At 40.7% G+C, this 19,885-nt stretch overlaps 2 protein-coding genes across 4 annotated transcripts; both read left to right on the forward strand.

The window, feature by feature from the left end:
- Positions 1–1,329: 1,329 nt before the first annotated feature.
- Positions 1,330–8,799, forward strand: LOC115750713 (polypyrimidine tract-binding protein homolog 3-like). 2 transcript variants are annotated; one of them, XM_048273619.1, is made up of 15 exons: positions 1,330–1,453; positions 1,876–1,944; positions 2,320–2,391; positions 2,480–2,556; positions 2,727–2,808; positions 4,918–5,041; positions 5,382–5,446; positions 5,537–5,586; positions 5,697–5,738; positions 5,815–5,866; positions 5,957–6,017; positions 6,136–6,149; positions 6,687–6,794; positions 6,888–7,031; positions 8,096–8,799. In XM_048273619.1, exons 2-15 carry the CDS (start codon positions 1,888–1,890, stop codon positions 8,483–8,485), a joined length of 1,338 nt encoding a protein of 445 aa, XP_048129576.1. In that variant the 5' UTR covers positions 1,330–1,453; positions 1,876–1,887; the 3' UTR covers positions 8,486–8,799. The 2 variants fall into 2 exon arrangements, with proteins under 2 accessions (XP_048129576.1, XP_030544087.1); XM_030688227.2 differs by having other exon boundaries at positions 1,334–1,544.
- Positions 8,800–11,216: 2,417 nt separating this feature from the next.
- On the forward strand, positions 11,217–13,027 carry LOC115750701. 2 transcript variants are annotated; one of them, XM_030688216.2, is made up of 3 exons: positions 11,217–11,939; positions 12,376–12,489; positions 12,613–13,027. In XM_030688216.2, the coding sequence occupies exons 1-3, from the start codon at positions 11,283–11,285 to the stop codon at positions 12,760–12,762; spliced, it is 921 nt and encodes a 306-aa protein (XP_030544076.1). In that variant the 5' UTR covers positions 11,217–11,282; the 3' UTR covers positions 12,763–13,027. The 2 variants fall into 2 exon arrangements, with proteins under 2 accessions (XP_030544076.1, XP_048129578.1); XM_048273621.1 differs by having other exon boundaries at positions 12,616–13,027.
- The last annotated feature ends 6,858 nt before the right edge of the window (positions 13,028–19,885 follow it).

Consider the following 19,885-nt stretch of genomic DNA (forward strand, 5'->3'; position numbering starts at 1 on the left):
TATTTGGTAACGCAAATGATTCTAATTCTGATTCCGCTCTCACTCCCGTAAGCACTTTTGAACCAAAAATAAGAATAAAAAAAAAAGTTAGTTAAAAAAAAAGACACTTTTGAGAATAAAAAAGGCAACGATAATCTTCTCTCACTTTTGTTGGGCGCCCACGAGGCGTGAGCCGGGTCAACCCGACCTGGTCTAAATAATTTTTTTTAATAAAAAATCAAAAAATTAATCAAAAATTTAAAATATCCAAAAAATGGTAAATTCACAAAAAATTCTAAAAAAATGGAAAAAAATCAGAAAAAAATTCCAAAATTTTAAAAAAATCTAAAAAATTAGGAAATGTGTCATTTTAACTGGTCAATTCTATTTTTGACAATTTTGCCTTCCAATTTCTCCCAAATGACGATTTTGCCAATCATAGGCAAATCGTTCCGAAAAAATTCGAAAATTCTCAAAAAGTCTCAAAAAGTAGAAAATAGGTCCATTTAACTGGCCTATTTTATTTTTGGTGATTTTTCCTAAGTTCTGCTTGATTTGTTGTCGGAGTACCATGCACATCAATGACCAACCGCATCGGTGACCATCCGCATGGTATACAAGGATAAAACTGAGTCACCTATGTGGCGGAGATGAAATTTATTCATTCTGATTAATAAAAAATAATTAAAGTCACATCTTTCATCATTGACATATATATAGCCTCAAGAGAAGTATGGAAAAATAACAATTTTTGCGTATTATCCTTCAAATGAACAAATCTAAAGTATCCATATTTTGGCCAAAAAGATGTCATAATGTAAGAGGATCGCAGCTATGGGGTCTAAGGAAATCTACTAAATGTGATTTTGCAATTATTTGATTTAAATAACAAATTGGGAAGAGAAATTATTTCCCATAACATAAATTTTGTGCGGTTATCAAATGCGTTTATATTCCGGGAATAGAAATTTTATACGATTATCAAACGCGTTTTAATTCTCTAAAACTCATCCAGGGAACAGAATAAAAAAAATTGATTCTAATCAGAATTACTTTTTTGGAACGTAAACGTTACTAAACAGGCCGTAAATAATTATTTCCGTAGAATCAATTTTCCCAACAAAAGCAAGAGCAAATACTTTCTTTTCACGCACAATAATGCGTAGTTATAAACAATTTTTCGACGAAAGAAATATATGAACAATTCAAATTTGACATACGTAATATTTGAAAAAGTCCTATTTTCGAACTCAAAAAATTAAAATAAGGACGAGAAGAAATTAAAAAAAGAAATAATAATTCCGCTAATTATCCGAAAAGAAAAAGAAAAGGAGAGTGGGGGGGTGTCTCCTTCTCAAGCAAGCGTGAAGCGAAGGACCGTTAAAAATGGCGACTTTAGGGCTTCCCTTCACTCTAATGTCATCTGCTTCTTCCGAAAGAGGGCTCGCTCTCCCACCACGACGCAAGCCAAGCCGTACGTGACCAGCGCCTAGCTCAGCTGCTCGATCCCCTCTCTCTCTCTCTCTCGTCTTTGCATTTCCATCGAGGAGGCTCCGAAATCGCGAGTAAGTAGCTGCTGCTTCCCGGATTGAGTCGGCCACCTGCATTTGCGTTGCTTGCTCAATCTTTCGCGCGTCGCCGGCTTGTTCTGATTCCCACGCGGATTTTTAATTTTGCTTCTGTTGGGTCCGAACACGGGGTCGTCTAATCGCTCTGGTGTCTGCACGATCTTTTTTCCACGTGAATGCCTGCTCTGTTCATGAAAATCGAGTCTACACTGTGGTGGCCTCTATCGTTGTAGCCTGGGGTTGGGAAGGCGTTTCGATCTTTGTTATTGCTTCGTTGGCTGGAAAGTTGGTGATTCTTTCTTCTTGTGGGTGGTGGGGTTTGTTTCAGGTGGGTGAAAAGATGGCCGAGCCTTCCAAGGTGATTCACATTCGCAACGTTGGTCATGAGATTTCTGAGGTATCTGCTTCCTCACCATAGACACGCATGAAAAGGTTCATTTTTTCATGGTGTTATTAGGTGTGTCTGTAGCGTAATCATGTTCAAGTACCTAAACTGTACGTCTGACACTTAATGGCGGTCAAGTCAAGGATGATTTTAGTGTTCTTTTAAGAAGGGGATGAAAATAGAGGAGACATTTTTCGCTTAGTAGTTTTGAGTTATATATCTGCTTGTATTTTGACGTTTTGACTAATGGGTGTCTTGGTATCTGCTGTCAAGTTTTTATCAGGAATTTGTTGTAAATGCCTGTCAATTTTTTAAGATTTGTGGAAGATACTTGTATATAAATAGGATAAATGCATTGAGTGTTAATATATTGCCGTTTACCTTCAGAACGATTTGCTTCAGCTATTTCAGCCATTTGGAGTCATTACTAAGCTTGTGATGCTCCGTGCCAAGAATCAGGTCCGACTACTGTCAGATGTGGCTCTGGGAATTATCCATTTTCCTTGAAAGCTAAAAAGATGCAACTGCTGACTGTTGGTTTCTGCAGGCTCTCCTCCAAATGCAGGATGTACCATCTGCAATCAATGCTATGCAGGTTTACACCAATGTTCAGCCAACAATCAGGTATGGCAATTCTGGTATCATGAGCCTTTTTTTCCCGACATATGAACTTCTCTTTTTGCCTCCTGCTGCTGATTATTGAGGGAAACCTCGTTTTCCCTTTTTTCCAACGATATGGATTTTTTTCTTTTCTGTAATAAGCAGTTTGAAGTGCTATGTTTTCTTTAATTTAGGGGTAGGAATGTATATGTCCAATTTTCATCCCATCAAGAATTGACTACTGTGGATCAGAACACTCAGGGTCGAGGAGACGAGGTCAGCAGGTTTTTTGTTTTTTCCTTTTGGAGTTTAGTGTGCACTTTGGTTATTAATAGATTTGAGTTGGCATCTTTTTTGGCGACATCATTTTTGTGAGCTTAGAGTTGTTATTGGAACCAGAGTAGAATGGCAAACATCAGTATAGCTGTCCTTGATAGACTTCTGCATTTTATCTTTTGCGATCTTTCTGGGTCTACGCTATCTGTGTCTATTTAGCAGATGGAGAAAAAGCAATTTGTTATCCCCTAACTTCTTGCCTGTGAAAATTAAATTTTTCTGGAGAATCAATTTTGTGAGTAGCCTGGCTGAACACAAATTCTGGAGTAGCATAATTGTAGCGTCATAAAATTTTATCATTCGGTTGATTGACAAAAAGATCATATTTCTTATTGAAACACAGTAACAATTTCTTCAGTGCGATTGGCAAGTGGAGAAGCTGTCAACTGCCCCAAGGTTTACTGTCTCTTGGGTAGGAATCGAGTTTACCTTTGCATGGAGGACTTGGATGTGCCGGATCAACTTTTAGATAGATCGGCGGATGATTAAGGACAAAAGATAGATGGAGGGATGAAGTTATACACTTAGATTAATAACCAGCTGTAAAGAGTTCAAATATCAAAAGCTGCTTCACAAATTAAAAGCAGATAAGCCCAAGTGAATAATGTGGTGAAAACAAGGAGTTACCTTATCTGAAGGGTTGTTATGGGAAAACTCCCAGATAATATTATTGTCTTCCAGGATGGTGTTTGATGATTTCTACATCTCTAGCTGGTAATCATTATTTTCAATGCTTATTAATTATTTATTCCTGGAGGGTGGGACCCTAGGACCGATTTCTTTGGGAGAGGAACTGAGTTTGGTGGAAATTTTTACCCTTTCCTGAACATCAACTGAAATTACTCTTTTCCACGCAGCTTCATAGTTAATGGTCTGATTATGGGTGAATTGTGGCATCAATCAGCAGTATAATTTATTTCCAGCCTTTTTTTGAAACTGTGCTGACTCTATTGCATCATTATGAACTAGCTATCGTATCACGTAGTAGAGCAGATTTCAGGGTATAGCTGGTATAAATTCTTTTTAGGTAATCGTTGGACATTGTGCTATATGCCATGCTTTTTTTGTTTTCTTCCTTGCTTCTCACTCCTCACGTTTCTTTGGCATCGTTACCTTTGTAACTGGAATCTTGTGATTTCAGTGCTACTACGATAATTTGTAATCTTGAATCCTTCTTAAAATAAATGAACTAGGTATATACACGATGAGATAATGGGCTCTGCCTTATGAAGCTGCGCAGATGCAGATGCAGATGCAGCTCCACTTTAGATTTTAATAACTTTGTTGTTGAAGACTTCTTGGAATATTCCGCTGACTGAGTGCACGTAGAGGATTAAGTTTCTTAATGGAACTGGCAAGATATGTAAGCGATAAAGATTCCAATGGAATTTGTTTGAGGAGCGGAGCAACTATAGTGACTTCAGGAACTTAAATATCAGCGACAATATTGCTGACCACATGGTAGTTTTCTCGGTTTCTGCTTAGCATAGCTCCAGGTCAAATGAGTATCTGATGAATTTGCTTCTAGTGGTCCGCCATCTCGAAATTTCGAATTTATTAACCACAATTAATATATATCTCTGCAGTTTTCAAGATGAACTTCATTCTTTGCATATGTTGGAGCATCATTCTTTCATTGCTTTATGAAAGTAGAAACATAGCTCATTAAAGATGAAATGAAAGACTTAGTAGGCTTCTTTGGGAAGTCGAACCTGTTTCATTTTCAGTCCAGTTGCTGGAGTGGCTGGGGTGCGTTGGCATTTATTTAATATACCCAGGGAAAGTTCAATAAGGAGGAAAGGGAGGAGATACTTGCTCCAACCCGCATTTCTCGTCTTTCCAAAATCTGTCATAAATGCTTTCAATAGAGAGCTTGTTAAGAACAATGCTTTCCATAGAGTGCTTGTTACGAACAATGTTTCGTGTAGCACATTCATAAATAATCTTTTGCGGTGCTGCTTCTTTTCTCTACTATTCTTTTCTATTTATTCTCTTCTCTCTCTTCTTTCTCTATGTTGGTCTACTCTTGGGCACACTTCGGATGCACAGCCAAATCGAATTCTCTTAGTAACTATACATCACATGCTATACCCTATAACGGTGGAAGTGCTGCATCAAGTGTTTTCTCCTTATGGATTTGTAGAGAAGATTGTCACCTTTCAGAAGTCAGCTGGTCAGCTTCTACAAGTTTCTCTCTCTCTCTCTCTCTCTCTCTCTGCATTCTTTTCTCCTAGCACGTTGTACTTTAGTTGGATGGATGATACTTATCGAGGTGGGTTACGCCTGAACTTTCTTTTTGTGCAATAAACAGTACTTAACAACCCTATTTGAGTTTTCCAAGTGACGTGTTTGTTTGTCCCACTTTGATCTGCTAATCTTCATGTGCATTTGCAATGCATTTAGCTGTAAAGAAGGCATATTATCTATGTCACTCCCTATAATTGACAGTATATGCATGTGTCGAAATATATATATAGATAGAGAGAGATGAATATGTTGCTTTATATTCTTAGGTTTTCAAGCCCTTATCCAGTATCAATCACAACAGAGTGCTGTTTCAGCTATAACGGCTCTTCAGGTATCTATAAGTCCCTTCCTTTGGTAAGGGGCTTCATGTGGCACTTCCCGTAATTGCTTCTGACAGGAGAATTAATTCTTGATACCACAGGGACGTAATATTTATGATGGTTGTTGTCAGCTGGATATCCAGTACTCTAAGTATGTCCAAATCCTTAGTTCAAGTCCATTTCTGGCCAACAGGCTACTAATTGCTCACGATTGTTTTCCCTTGACTTCTGAATATTAATTGAGACATTTCCGTTTTGCAGCCTTGATGAGTTGCAAGTGAACTTCAACAATGAACGGTCAAGGTAACTTAGTAGCATAGGGGAGTGTTAATCTTACACATTTGCCGTTTTCATCGTTTGTGGTTCATCTTTTCCACAGGGATTTTACAAATCCGAATCTGCCTGCAGAACAGAGAGGCAGATCATCACAAGTATGTCTGGTTGTGGTCCTGCCATTAATATTTGCTCTTTTTGTCTGAAGCTTTTGTGATACTGAAAATGTTTCTTTGGTCATGGTGCAGCAACCTGGATATGGTGATGCTGGCGGTATGTATGCTTTTCAAGCTTCTGGAGCCAGTACAGGTAAACTTTTCTGGGAATTTAGGGTCAGTTAGAGACTCTTCAGATGTGCTGATGCCTGCCAGTCGCTAACGGAAGCTTTCTTTCTTCTGTCTTTTTGGCTCTTGTCTTGGTCCTCCAGTCGCATTTCCACAGGTGAGCTATGATCTACATGCTAGATAACTTTCTGTTTATGATAGTCGTCTACAATTGCTGGAGCATTATTCTAAAATCTTTGTATGTTTGTTTTTCTTTTGCCACTCTCCTCACTCAATAAATTCTTGGCATGACACATAAAAAACATGTTTTCACCATGCACTCGATTGACAATAGCATCTTACACAGAAAGCATCTATTCACAAGTCTAGTATCTTTGTTTTGAAGTTTCTCAGCTGTTACGAGTGCTCTCCCAATCAGCCTCCAACAGAATGATTAGGAGGGAGGGAGAGTTCCTTTTTTTTTGGGGGGGGTTGGGGTTAGTTCAGAGTGGGTTGGGGTTATGGAGTAAAAACGAAAGCCAGGAAGAAAATAGGTTTTTTGTCATGGAACCACTGGACTGATGGCCCGCAGCATCCCCATCATGTTGTTGTGACATTGTCTGATCTCTGATCTCTTCTGATGTCCTCTCTGCATTTTGTGCTACTAGAAATCTTAGGTGATGTGTTGACTTTGTCTCCTATTCCTCTCATATAGGTGCCCAATGCTGCAGCAATTGCAGCTGCCTTTGCTGGAGGCTTACCCCCTGGAATTAGTGGCACAAATGAAAGGTGTACTGTCCTTGTCTCCAATCTTAATCCTGATGTAAGTAGTTTTCTGATTTTACTTGCTGTCTTTCGTAGCTTGTAAAGTGATTTAACTGTTGGACCATTAAAAACACGATTTTTTATGTTTCAGGGAATAGATGAGGACAAGCTTTTCAACCTTTTCTCTCTTTATGGAAATATTGTCAGGGTTAAACTTCTTCGAAATAAGCCAGATCATGCACTTGTTCAGATGGGTGACGGCTTCCAGGCTGAATTAGCAGTACACTTTCTAAAGGTTAGATCTGAAAAACTTATCAACTGCACTTGTGCTGTTAAGATGAGGATGATAAAATTCTTTTCTAGAACCCTCCCTAGTTATAGGATAGAGCAAATTACTTCTCCCTGGATCTTAATTGTTGTATAGTTGCACCTCTCTCCACATGGTTAATGTAGAAAATCTTTTGCTTCCATAGTCTTAATTGGAACTACATACTCTTTCGAAGTAATTGATGGAGTCTTTTTTATTTGCTGTTTTTGCTGGGACGAAGGACACATATTTTTCTTCCCAGCTGCTATGCGACTGGATACTGAGGTTTGTTGACTTTGGGCTGTGGTGCATATAGAATATGTAAAACAGTCTCAAATGATGATGTTCATTTCACCTTCAGGTCTCAGAATCACAGAAACTCATGCACTTGATAGATTTCGTTCATGTGAGTATATCACATCTATAATTTCACCACCTAAGAAGCCTATTTGATGTTGTGCACTTAAACCTCTAGCTAAGATACCTCTATAATTTCACAGATTGATGAACTTTTGTCCGGTGGAAGTATGTCAGTATGTCAGTAATTTGTACTCTCACAAGTACTCAATGGTCCACATGATGGAGTTTCTTTGTCATAAATAAGACTTGGTAGATCAAACAAGTTTTGGCCATGGAGAGGGATGGTTTGTGAAGAATTTGAGTTCTCTTCAGTCTTATGGTCTGCTGCACATGTTTTATGGCTCGGCAGAGCTATTTTTGGTACATTTTAATGTCAATTAGTGTTATTAATAATGACTCAAAGTACAGAGAATATTCGAACACTTCTCCTTTCTTTTTGCCAGAATGAGCATTAGTTGCTTCTGAAGTTGATCTACTTGGTCTCTAAATGGGCTTTAACTTATATTTATGGCTAGCATGCAATGCTGTGCGACATCACATGATTGTTTAATTTAGTGAAATTTTGTTTGCTTGAATTTGATTGAGAGCTCTCTCTTTTGAGGTGAATCATTTCCATGTATACTTTCTCATTATTTTGCATCAATTATTATGGAAGTTTGTCAATAATCTGGGAGCTATTATGTGAGCTATAGGGGGCGATGCTTTTTGGGAAGCGATTGGAGGTTAATTTCTCAAAGCATCCGAACATAACTCCTGGTGCTGAAACACACGAGTATGGCAATTCAAATCTCAACCGCTTCAATCGTAATGCGGCAAAGAACTACCGGTACTGTTGCTCGCCTACGAAGATGATCCACCTCTCCACTCTTCCCCAGGAGATTACGGAAGAGGAGATTGCGACAATCCTGGAGGAGCACGGCACCATTGTTAGTACCAAGGTTTTTGAGATGAATGGGAAGAAGCAAGCCCTAGTTATGTTTGAAACGGAGGAGCAAGCCACCGAAGCTCTTGTGTGCAAGCACGCCACCTCTGTGGCTGGGTCGATAATCCGAATTTCCTTCTCTCAGTTGCAAGCTATATAAGGGGAAAATAGCGGTTCGAAGTGATGATGATGATGTCTGCATCGGGCTTAGTTTTCTTAGGACCCTTTGTTTAGTGGATCCGATAAGGCTTAATCACGTGATGAGAATTTAATGGCTTCTTGCATAGAAGGTTGCTCTTTCTGATGATGGTTCGGTGGAATTCTTGTCTCTGCTCTTGTACTTGTACCAGCATTTCCATTCCTGTATTTGTGCCAATCTCCAACCTCTGTTGAATTGTACTACTTCGATTTCAGATATTTTCCTAACCTGGCTCTTTTATTCTTACCTTAAGATATTGAAGAGATTTGCGTACATAATCCTGCTTTGGCGAGCTAAGAAGTTGATGAGGCTATAGCTAATCTTTTGGAGATGACCAGATGGGTTCTTTGTATTTCTGGGCATTTGCTTTCATGTGGATGATAAAAAGCAGAGAGAGATTGTGGCAATCTTTGCGTTTTGCAGATTATTGAACTTCTTGTCTTCTATTTCAATTCTTTTAATGGTTTTGAGCTTCTAAATGAATGTGTGATTTAATATCTAGCATGGACAAGTTATAAACAGTCCTAGCATGTAGTCATTAACTGACATAATGTATGAGATCTATATAAGTTTTAGTGAAAACTTCGCAAACTCACATGATATGTTACTGGCATATTATTTACGGAGAAGTTGATTCTATTTTTGCACTATGGCAAATTAGTTCTCAAGACCACTTTCGCGTACCTCTGTTAATATCTTGAATTAAGGTAAAAGGTTGATGGAAGGTAACAAAAACATATATCTCTAGAGGGTTCATTACATGACCGTGCATATTTAGAAAATAATGGATCCCTAAGAGAAGTTGCGAATTTAATAATTTGGAAGTTGTATAGAAACCAATTATGGCACGATATTTTGCCGTATTTCACAAAGTAAATGATATTAACAAATCGGCAAAAAAAAAAAAAAATGTTACCTCCACAAATTCACAATGGGGCTGCTTAGCGTTGATCTCAACACAAACATGGGCATAAGAGATCATTTTCACGTTCTAAGTTTGGAGATCCACATATAGGGGCTTACCAATGGCGCTGACAAGTACACTAATACCAGGAGCATACCACAAAGAATAGGAAATATTCCTTAGTCGAATCCAAACAGGTAGGGAATCATGTTGGCCTCTCGAGGTTCATAAGAGGGTGCCATTGTTGAAGGATAAGGGGCATACGTGCAATAGTTAGAGGCCCCATTGTCAAGAGTCTTACGACGGAAGTCATCATCCGGAATATGAAAAAAATAGAAGCCATCATCATTATCCATAACTTCGGACAAGTGTGGTCCCTAAAAATGCTTGGCAGCCGACTCAGTAAGTTTAAATGGGAGTCTTCTCCCAACGAAATAGCTAACAAGACATTCTGTCCATTTGGGATTGATCGCCTCAAGAATTTCATCAGATATATTCACTACAGTTCTATCACCAACAATGGTGGGAGGGATATAACTTAGGTCATACCATTTTGCTGCAGATTTTGCTACTAGTGCCCAGGAGCGTTGGAAGGGGCGAGTTGCTTCCTCGGAGGCATGAGTGGGGGGCTGTGGTGGCTTGGACAAAGCCCTGCCACGGCTTCGACCACGTCTATTTGGGGTGCGGATCTTACGAAACCTGGTTCTTAGTAGAAGAGGTCCTAGCATCGTCTGCAGCCGCAACGTTCTTTTCCTTCATTGGGTCAATAACAATAACAGAGCTCGGGGCAGCTTTGGTAGACCCAAGATGGACTCTACAGATTTGCTTAGAGGGCAAAGGAATCTCGGAGGATTTGGCTTTCGCCGTAGCATATAGCATATGCAGGAAAGCCCCTTCTCGATTTGTGGGTCGAGCTGCCATGGAACTGCTCAAGCCAGATCTGCCATAGAGTGAATAGGGATGCTCCAACCCAAAATCCCAGCGGTGAGAAAGGAGAAGGAGGTGGGGATGACCTACGACACAAAATCTCAGGAGGAACCAACGGTGCGATCCCTTGGAATCGTAGAAATTCAAAGTCGATGAACAGTGCCGGATGGAACAGTGGACGAGCGAGAACTAGAGTGAACAGCGCACGCGCGAGGGAAAGTTTAAAAAAAAAAAAATCACGAATAACAATTCATATCTCCTATTCTTACAAAAAAAAAATTATATCAAATTATTAAGAAAAATTACATGATGTGATGTCCCATATTTAACAAACGAATGATGTAAACCTAAGGTAAATTAGATGACGATGCATATTTTACGTACAAATTGACATCGGCGAGCTAATAAATGAATCGGCCGCGAGCGTAAACATTTTATTGAAGAAAAGAATTACTTTAAAAGACTCCATGGTATAAATATAGAGGATCATTAGAAAAAAAAAAGTCATATCAAATGGTACCCTTTATTTCATAAATCGATGACATTAGAGGATCAATAAAATAATTCATCACTGAAGAATTATAGCTCTGTCTTCTGCGGATATATGAGTATTACAAAATCAATCGAACAATTATTTAATAAAAAAATAAATAAAAACCATCATCAAAAGATCATAATACAATTTCAAAGGGTCGTCTTATATGTTGAAATTCCCGAATAAACAACTTTGGATAACTAACTAACTAACGACCTCTCGCCGCCACAAATTTGGCGCCAAAACAAGAACGTGCTTCCAGCTTATAAACCTCCGCCTCTCTCTCTCTCCCTCTCTCCCTCTCTCTGCCTTCCCAAATCCATCTCCATGCTCAGAAGTCCGCATCACAAGCAAGTAAATACAGAGAAAAACAGAGCAGCCGAAGACACACAATGAGCTTTCTCGCCCATCAGGACCACCCTCAAGAGCCACCGGAAGGAGAACAAGCCCCGGTTCGAGAACGATCCGAAGAAGAAGAAGAAGATGAACACGACGAGGCATGCCCCGAGCGCCTGTTGCCCCAATTCCGCGTCCTCTGCTGCGGCAGCCCCAACCCCACGAAGCGGAGGAAGCTCCCCTTCTCTTCTCCTTCGCCGCTGGCTTCAAACCCCAAGAAGAGGCCCTCCTGCACCCTCCTCGACCGGGAGGACATCGACTACACGCTCCGCGGCTTTAGTAGTATCACCCTCCCCTCACTTCCCTCTAATCTCCAACGCACTAGCTCCGATCCAGTCCCGCTTGGCGCTTACAAGAGCGTGAATGGGTTTCTTGCGGCTCCGAGCAGCAGCGATCACGAAGGTGTGGGGTTTGACGGGGCAGTCTATACGTCGCCAAAGAAGCCTGTGTTTGGAGTCAATCCGGCAATGGCCACGACTCCTTTGCTGGGGAGGGCAAGCTCGTCACCCTCCTCGCTTCCCCCCAGGCCTCCGCTACAGAGAACTGTGTCGGACCCAACCCCACACCATTTCCCGGGGCCGATCAACTCGTTCTCCAGCGGCTCGAGCTCCAGCGGGGGTCGTGGCAGCGCGGAGGATAGTCCTAATTCCATGGTCCGTCTTTTCCAATCCTCTCGACGTTATTTTTCGGTGAAAAGATGCAAAATTTCATTCTGTTACGATCACCTGAATGTCACACAATTGCTGGGAATTTTGATTTATTGTTTTCTGGTTCTTGAATGCCCTCTCTGACCATCAAAATACAACTTTTTTTCTTTCTTGATACCGACTATACGCTTGTCAAGCATTCAAGTTACTTTAGTGGAGATTGGTTTTTGCAGTCTTCTGATGAATGATAGTTGTTTTCTTCCCTCTTCTTTTTGTCATATTTGGAACTTTTCTTGTCTTGTGCAACACTAGGAACAGAGCAACATATTCTAAAATCAAGTGACAGAGCAATCGAATTCGTTTGTTATCTCGCGTGTTCTGATTTGTTGATTTGGATCTCATTTTTCTTTACTGCTGGTTTTCTCTTTTTAAACCAATGCAGAGGCTGAAGAGGATGAAGCATTGCCTTAATGAAATGGGCAAGTGGTGGGATCACGTGATGTGCGAAGCCGAAGAGGACGGGCCTTATACACAGGACAACACCCTGAGCACAGAGGTTTGATCTGATGTGCATAGGTTTTACATTTGTACTGATGATCGCGTAATGTCTTGGAATTCGGAGGAAAGATTTGTTGCCCTGATCTTTTCCTCCTTCTGTTTCGACTTGCGGATTGCGCAGCAGGTGGAGCGCAAAGCCAAGCAGGAGAATCAAGAAACGGTGAGCGTCGAGGTGGCCGGCGATTGCTTGTGCATCAATCTCGGTTGCACCTGCGGAAAGGGATTCCAGATTCTGATCTCTGGAAACAAGTGCTACTACAAGCTTGTGTGAGAACCCCATTTTGGTTGGATTGGTCCCCGAGAAAAAGAAGGCTTTCTTCACCAAGTCCATGGATGAACATCTTACCTGAGAATCAAAGTTCTTGTTCTCTGTTTTCTTTCTTCTTCTTTACTCGGTCTTGGCACTCTTTGATTACTCTCTGTCACTGTCAAGGATCAGAAATTGCAGTTCGTCGTCACTTTTTGCAATCCCAGATGGGGATTGCCTTGTTCCTCTGTTGCTAGTGTGATAATGAAACACAGACACTATTTGCATTCTTTTAATGGTTTCCTGATGCCGAGCTATTCGTTTGCCGCAATACCATCATCTAGTTTAAACCGATCGACCAATTTTGCCTTGATTTCCTTCTAAGAAAGGTTTTTACACTCTAATGGTCATGTTTCTTGAAGTGAAAACATGCTCATTTCATAGTTTTGAGTGCCAAGAAAGTTCAGAGGTAGACAACACTCATCAATTTCGTTCGCAGTACCTCAAAGGATTGGATTAGAACTTGCCTACCTTGCAATGATTCTTTTAGCACATTGAAGAGGAACAAATGCAAGCCTCGAACATGCGAAATTTTGTAAGGATATACAACAGAAGGAATGATGATCAAGAAAACTAAACACTAGAAACTTTGGAAAGTGTCTGCTAGAGTCTCAAAGATCAGCATTTGACCGATTTAAGGGATGATTGTCAAGCCACAATCATCAGATCAACCATCAATGCACACAAATTCGCAGGCCAATCGTTTGAGCGCGATTGAATCTGATAATCTACCGAAATACACCTCCCGCATTGGGATATTTTGGGCGGGAGTTATATGGATATGTTTTAAGGTTTCAATGTCAATAGAATAGCGAAAGAAATGTTCAGAGAAAGAAATTCGGTTCGAGGCATAGCATGCTTGGCGCTCAAGTTAAGAGTGGATTTGTCCGATCTTCAATCCCGTCACCTTCTGATCATCCCCATTTCTTTCTTTGTCCGATCTCCGATTAAATTCAATCTTTTGACATTCGAATCTTCTCCATTCACCCTCCGCACACAAATATAGCTGATGATCCTTCACCTGACGTATGTGAATCCATTCCATCTATTTGTACCTGGGAGTCATATGGCGGCAGAGGGCAGGGGAAGCTTCCTGGATAGAAGGACCAGCCAGATGGAAAAAAAGGGAGGGTGCCACTGTTTCATTCCAATTTGAAGTGGCTTTGGAGAATTGGGGAAGGGACGTTAGAGTACCCTGGATCTATTGCAACCCTGATTTCCATGAGAAGCAAAAGAGAATTGGCAAGTTTTATCGGAAGTGGCGGCTTCGATCATTCGTCCTTGGCGTTTGCGCGGGAGATTTTGAGGAAATAAATAGCACTGTAGAGAAGAGTGAAGGCGACACGAAATCGGCCAGATGCATGGACAGCTTCTAATGCCATGGTTTTCGACACTGCTCGAGATGGACCTGGTCTATGAGGTTGAAAAGATTCATCTGGTGTGATAAGATAACAGGGAGGATGGGATCATAAGGGAAAGGCTGGGTAGAGAGGCCTTAGCTAATGTTGCATGGAGAGAAGCCTGTTTCCAATAACTTGCAGCATGGTGACGCTTAGTTAGATGAGTCGTGGTTACAAGAAAAGAGATTCACCGGCATCGACGAGCTCGTGTCAATTAGATCAACAACAGAGATTAATATTATATATATATATATATATATATATATATATATATATTTCAAGCGATATAAGCGATCGCTTTTATGAAGCAGCTTTTCAATTGTTATATTTTTCAATTAATTCAAGAGAGAGATAAGAGATGCCACCCATCTTGAGAAATGGTGAGAATTTGCAAGCCCTGCTAAAATAGGCCCCGTCACAAAGCCCAAGCAAGGGCTGCAACCTTTGCTGTCATATCTGTTAAGGGCCACAACAACCTTCGTAAATGAATTTAGGAAAATTATCGAAAAAGTTCTAAATCTATTGCTCATAAACTTTTTAGTTTTGTCGATTTAGCCATAAACCTTTACACGATTTTACAATTGAGTCCGTCCGACCAAATTTGACTAATATCGTCGACGTGGACACCAGCTGCCCTACGTGGCACAATAGGCGTTAGGGTGGACAAATTTTTTAAATAATACTTTACTATTATTTTGAATTTATTGTATTTATTTATTTATTTATTTATTTTTCATTTTTTTTCTGTTCAAAGGGCCGCTCACTAGTTGAGAGCCGACGACCTCCGCCGACCACCGACGAGTGCTAGCGACCCCCGCTAGTCCCTAGGCGAGGGCTTCATGGCTTGCGGGGGTCGCTAGCACTCGTCGGTGGTCGGCGGAGGATGTCGGCCCTCAACTAGTGAGCGGCGTCCCATCGGAGATCACCGGTGCTTGGCTAGTGGCTTGCAGCCCCGCCTGATCATAACCATATGAAAACTAGGTTGACATAGACATCGCGGGTTTGACCGAGTCAAACGTGATTTCGACAACTAGAGACGCATAGATATGAACTCAAAAACGAAAGCCGACGCGCCGTCCACGAGAATGATCCCAACAAAGTCTTATGATGACTGGCAGGCTCACATCGATTCAGACCGCCCCAGGCCGCACCATCTCTATCCCATCCATACGGCCCGACCTGGGCTTTCATCGGAATTTCCGAGAACGATAATCACATGTCCGGTTCGAGCCCACGTCGTCATCGTGTCTACGGAGACGTCTGTGCTGGAGAGAGATTGCTGAAGCCTGCGAATCTCCTCTGATGGCGATCGCAGCCGCAATTTGTTTTGCCTTTGGTTCTTTCTTGGCGAGTCGGTGAGAAGTGGTCCTGCCCGCCGTCTTCTGAAAGCGAATCCCATCTCCCAAAAGAGCGGTACTGACTATTGGTCCTAATCGCTTGATCTCCTTCTACGGTAAGGTTAGAACTAGAAGTGATCATTGGGCTCGGGGACGAACCCGCTCTACATTCGAGTCCTACTTATTGTCTACGCCAACCTATCACCGTGCAATTATTCGGGCCGATCGGGCTCGACCGGGCTTAGGCTAAAGCTTGAAGAAGCTTCAACAAAGCCTGCGGTTGCGAATGAAAAACCTCATTCGTTAACTACGGATGCGTTTGGTTTCGCATTTTCTGAAAGTCCGTTGAGGAAAGTTTGGGGTGTTTGACAAGCATTCCCAAACGACTTTAGACTGAAAGCTGGCCTTGGGAAGACTGAAGGCTTCAATTAATGAAAAATGCCAACTGTTTATTTTTCCCTCAAAATCTTACTAAAAATTGAAATTTTCCCATTTTAAAAAGTAAAACCCTAGATAGCCCCTCGTCGATATTGTTCGTCTTCTTCGAGCAAAGGTGGTTGGCAAGGGCCGACACGGCTAGATCTCGCCGGGGAAGGGCCGGTGAGATCGTGCGATCCAGGCGGCCCTAACTTCGACCTCGGCCTACGATGAAGGGCCATGTCCGACTCATTCATTCGTCAGGCCGATGATCGGGGCTAAATCTGATTATGGAGCAGTCGGGCTATGTATATGTATACTCATCACCTATTTCTGCTTTAGTGTACAGTTAGCGTTTCCATGAAAATTGAGAAGGGGGGGAAAAATCACTTTGCCAACCTAGATTCTTTGTATCTGGCAATTAGCTTAGCCAGTCAGATTCAAAAGAGACAAATTACTTGTGAAGAGGAAAATAGAATCTTCACGACAAAAAAAAAAGCAAAACAAAAAAGTTAAAAAAAAAAAAGGGCTTGAAGACAAATTCCACATTGTGGAAAACATGTCCCTAACTTTTCCTTTCTTTTTTATCTTTTAATGTCCTAAATTAATGTTCTAACTGCTCCTCGTGATTATCATAAGCTTTAATTTTCCCAATGTTTAACAGACAATCAATCTAATCAAACCTATGTCTGACATTGCTATCGTGAATTCTATACAAAGAATGACAAAACAAAAAAATTTTATTTTATTCCACGAATGGTCATTGTTTTTGTCAATTTGAATGCTTCAACAGTTCCAAATCTTAGTTCTTTTCCTTCTTTTTCGGCCGCCAACTTTACTTGACCTGTCCATGCCCTTTGTCGCTCGTGGCCTAGGGAAACTTCAGGTAAAGTTACGTCCATCGTTATCCAAACTCGCCTTGCTTCACATGCGTAGGTCATTGTCCTTTTAATTATTAGGGTTTCTTTCCAACCAAAAAAGATAAATTTATTGGGATTTCTCTAAACGTGTCACCAAACACTTTTTTGACTTGGCTTTCGATGGGTCGCATCACTAGGCACGCCACAACATTCACACTCCAAATCAACAATACTCGAATAATCTGGTCGTTAAGCTTTATTTTCGATTTTTCCATGTATTTCGGCTGGTTCCGATCATCCCACAAGTATTGTTTATTAGGAAAAATTATAAAAAAAAAATCATAAACTTGTTATAATCATGTCAATTCAACCATAAATAGTGTGGTATTATCCAAGGCGAAGTCAAAAATCATTGCTCCTACTCGAAAAGTTCAAAAAAAATGAAGTTAGAACATGCACACAGTGAGGATGCAATATTCAAAATGACTAAAGAGATGACTTTATCCAAAAAAGGAAATTCAGATTAAGTGAATCAAACCCTGAATATCAATATCTTTCTGCAGCACGTTTTCGACTTTGCATTTTTCAATGATCAAACCCCAAGGCCGGGTCGAATTTTGTCTTTAGGTGGTAGAAATCAAGTCCAATCCTACGTCAACGGGTGTGCTCTGCATGATACGAAAAATGAAGAGACGAGAAGTAGAAAGGTAACAAGAATGTCCAAAACTCCGAGCAGAGAATGTCTAACCAAGCAGAATTTAATTTCACACGACGTCGATAATCGGAGGAGTTGAGATGATGCTCCTGTTTATTTCGTGAAAAATAAATGTGCACGTGGCAAGATGCAATTCAAATAAAGCTGCAAAACTTCAACATACAAATTGTCGATTTTCAAAGATTTAGTATTTGATATGATAGGAAAAACCCAAGATGGCCAGAATTTTCCCCATTTTTCTAATGGAGAATAAAAAAAAGTCTTAAATTTATTGCAATTGTGACAATTCAATTCTAAATATTTTTTTTTATAATTTAATCCTAAACCTTTTATATTTGTGTCATTTCAATTCATCATACCAATTTTGACCAGCCAACGCATACATGAATTTTTTTCAAATAGTATTTTGATAATTGTTTTCTTTTTCTTTTTTCTTTATTCTTTTCTCTTTTCTTTAGTTTTTCCTTCCCCTGAACTTGGGGCCGGTGACCCTTGCCGGCCAAAAGCAATGGCCGGATGCCCTCAGGGCATCCGACCCTAAGTCCAAGGAGAAAGAAAAACTAAAGAAAAGAAGAAAAAAATTATTAAGATATTAATAAAAAAATTTCATGTCAGTATTGATCGGTTCGAAATTAGTCGGACTGGTTGATTTGACACAAATACAAAATATTTAAAATTACATTGATAAAAAAAAAATTAAAATCGAATTGACCCGGCCACGGAAGCCAAGCCGAAGAGGAATAGAAAAAGGAAAAAGAAGTGTAAACAGTGGGGGTAGACGGGTGGGGTGGGGTGCACCTGTCGTCGTCAACCTTAGATCTTGCGAGGAAAGACAACAACTTTTATCCACAAGTTTGAAAGGAAAAGTCGCAAGAGAAGACCATCCCCCACCCCTAAGAAATCTCCATGTGGGGACACAACTCGATTTGGGGCATTGCACGTTGTCCTTGTCCTACCCTTTCGTTGGTCGTGCCCTAGCAAATCATTTTCATCAGCATCTAAGTTCCCCTACTTGTTAAGAAGACAAAAAATACCTAAATCTCCACGTGGGGTACTCAGATTTCCCGTTGACCAAAGTGGTCCACAAACTCATCCTCATCTTGATATCTCTTCTAGTTTACGGCAGCTAGGTTGCATGCAACATGGTTTCGACGAATAACGGGAAAAAATTGGAGATTTCACGGGGACCGATTGGCCGCCGGAAACCCTAAACTTACGAGGAATATCTCGATCTCAATGTGGACCGTCCGTCTCTAGTCGTACTTGGGAGGCATTTGGGTGACCGTAACGGCCCCTGCTAGCCCGAGATTACGTTCGCGGTGCGTCGTTGGGAGTGGGAATTAAAACGAGATGCATGGGGATCCGGCTTAGACCCGAAATAGACAAGCCGATACGCCCTGTCAATTGTCGTGATCAATCTTCCAGATAGTCAATCGTAGGCTAGAATTTCATTCATTTTGGAGCAGATTTTTCTTTTGGGGGGAGTCAGATTTTTGGCCTAGATTATGTCGTGACTCTCGTGACACGCAATTTAAAGCTTGATTGACTATTCCTTGAGCAAGAATCCTTACATTCCGTTGCCTCTGTCTGCATTGCCATGCGAATCAGTGCGTTGTCGAACACTTGAACCAACTTTTTTCCTTCATTTGTATTTATTTGAACATGGGTCTGCTGCTTGGATTTTGAATTCTTGACTTCGGTTCAATATTGAAAAAAATTCGATTCGTCGAAACGTTGCAAAAATATCAAAGGCTTCCAAAATTTGCCTTATAATTTTCAAAGTCTGCAAATGTTAACGTGTTTCGGATTGGCGAAAAAAGGAAAAAAAATCACAGAAAAAATCTTAAATATATTACATTGGTGCCAATTCACTCATCGATCTTTTAATTTGATCAATTTGATCCTAAAATTTTTGAGGATTTGCCAGTAATAAACCTTTCGATTGTGTCAATATAGTCCTAAGTATTTTGACGATTTGCCAATTAAAACATTCCCGTCTATTTTGGCAGAAAATCGCCGACCTGAATAAATTTTTTTTAAACCCTGGCCCAACATCCTTACCTAGTCCGGGCGAGGGCGCCGAGGCCCTCACTCGTGGCTGCAAGGGTTGCGACACCATGGTATCGACCAAGCGACAGTTGTCGGCGCCTCACTTGTTGTCGGCAAGGATTGGCCCAAGACCTCCCCGGCCTAGGGTTGGGGAAAAAAAGAAAAGCAGAATTTTAAAAAAAAAATCTTGAAAATTTTTGAAAAAATTAAAAATTTATCCATGTTAGCGCCAATCATGCCATGTTGTACGGTCGGCATTGACTAGACCACCACATCAGCGATTTTAATCAAAATTGATTGAAAAGACTA

Source organism: Rhodamnia argentea, chromosome 2 (genome assembly GCF_020921035.1).
Source record: "Rhodamnia argentea isolate NSW1041297 chromosome 2, ASM2092103v1, whole genome shotgun sequence".
Classification (NCBI taxonomy): Eukaryota; Viridiplantae; Streptophyta; class Magnoliopsida; order Myrtales; family Myrtaceae; genus Rhodamnia; species Rhodamnia argentea.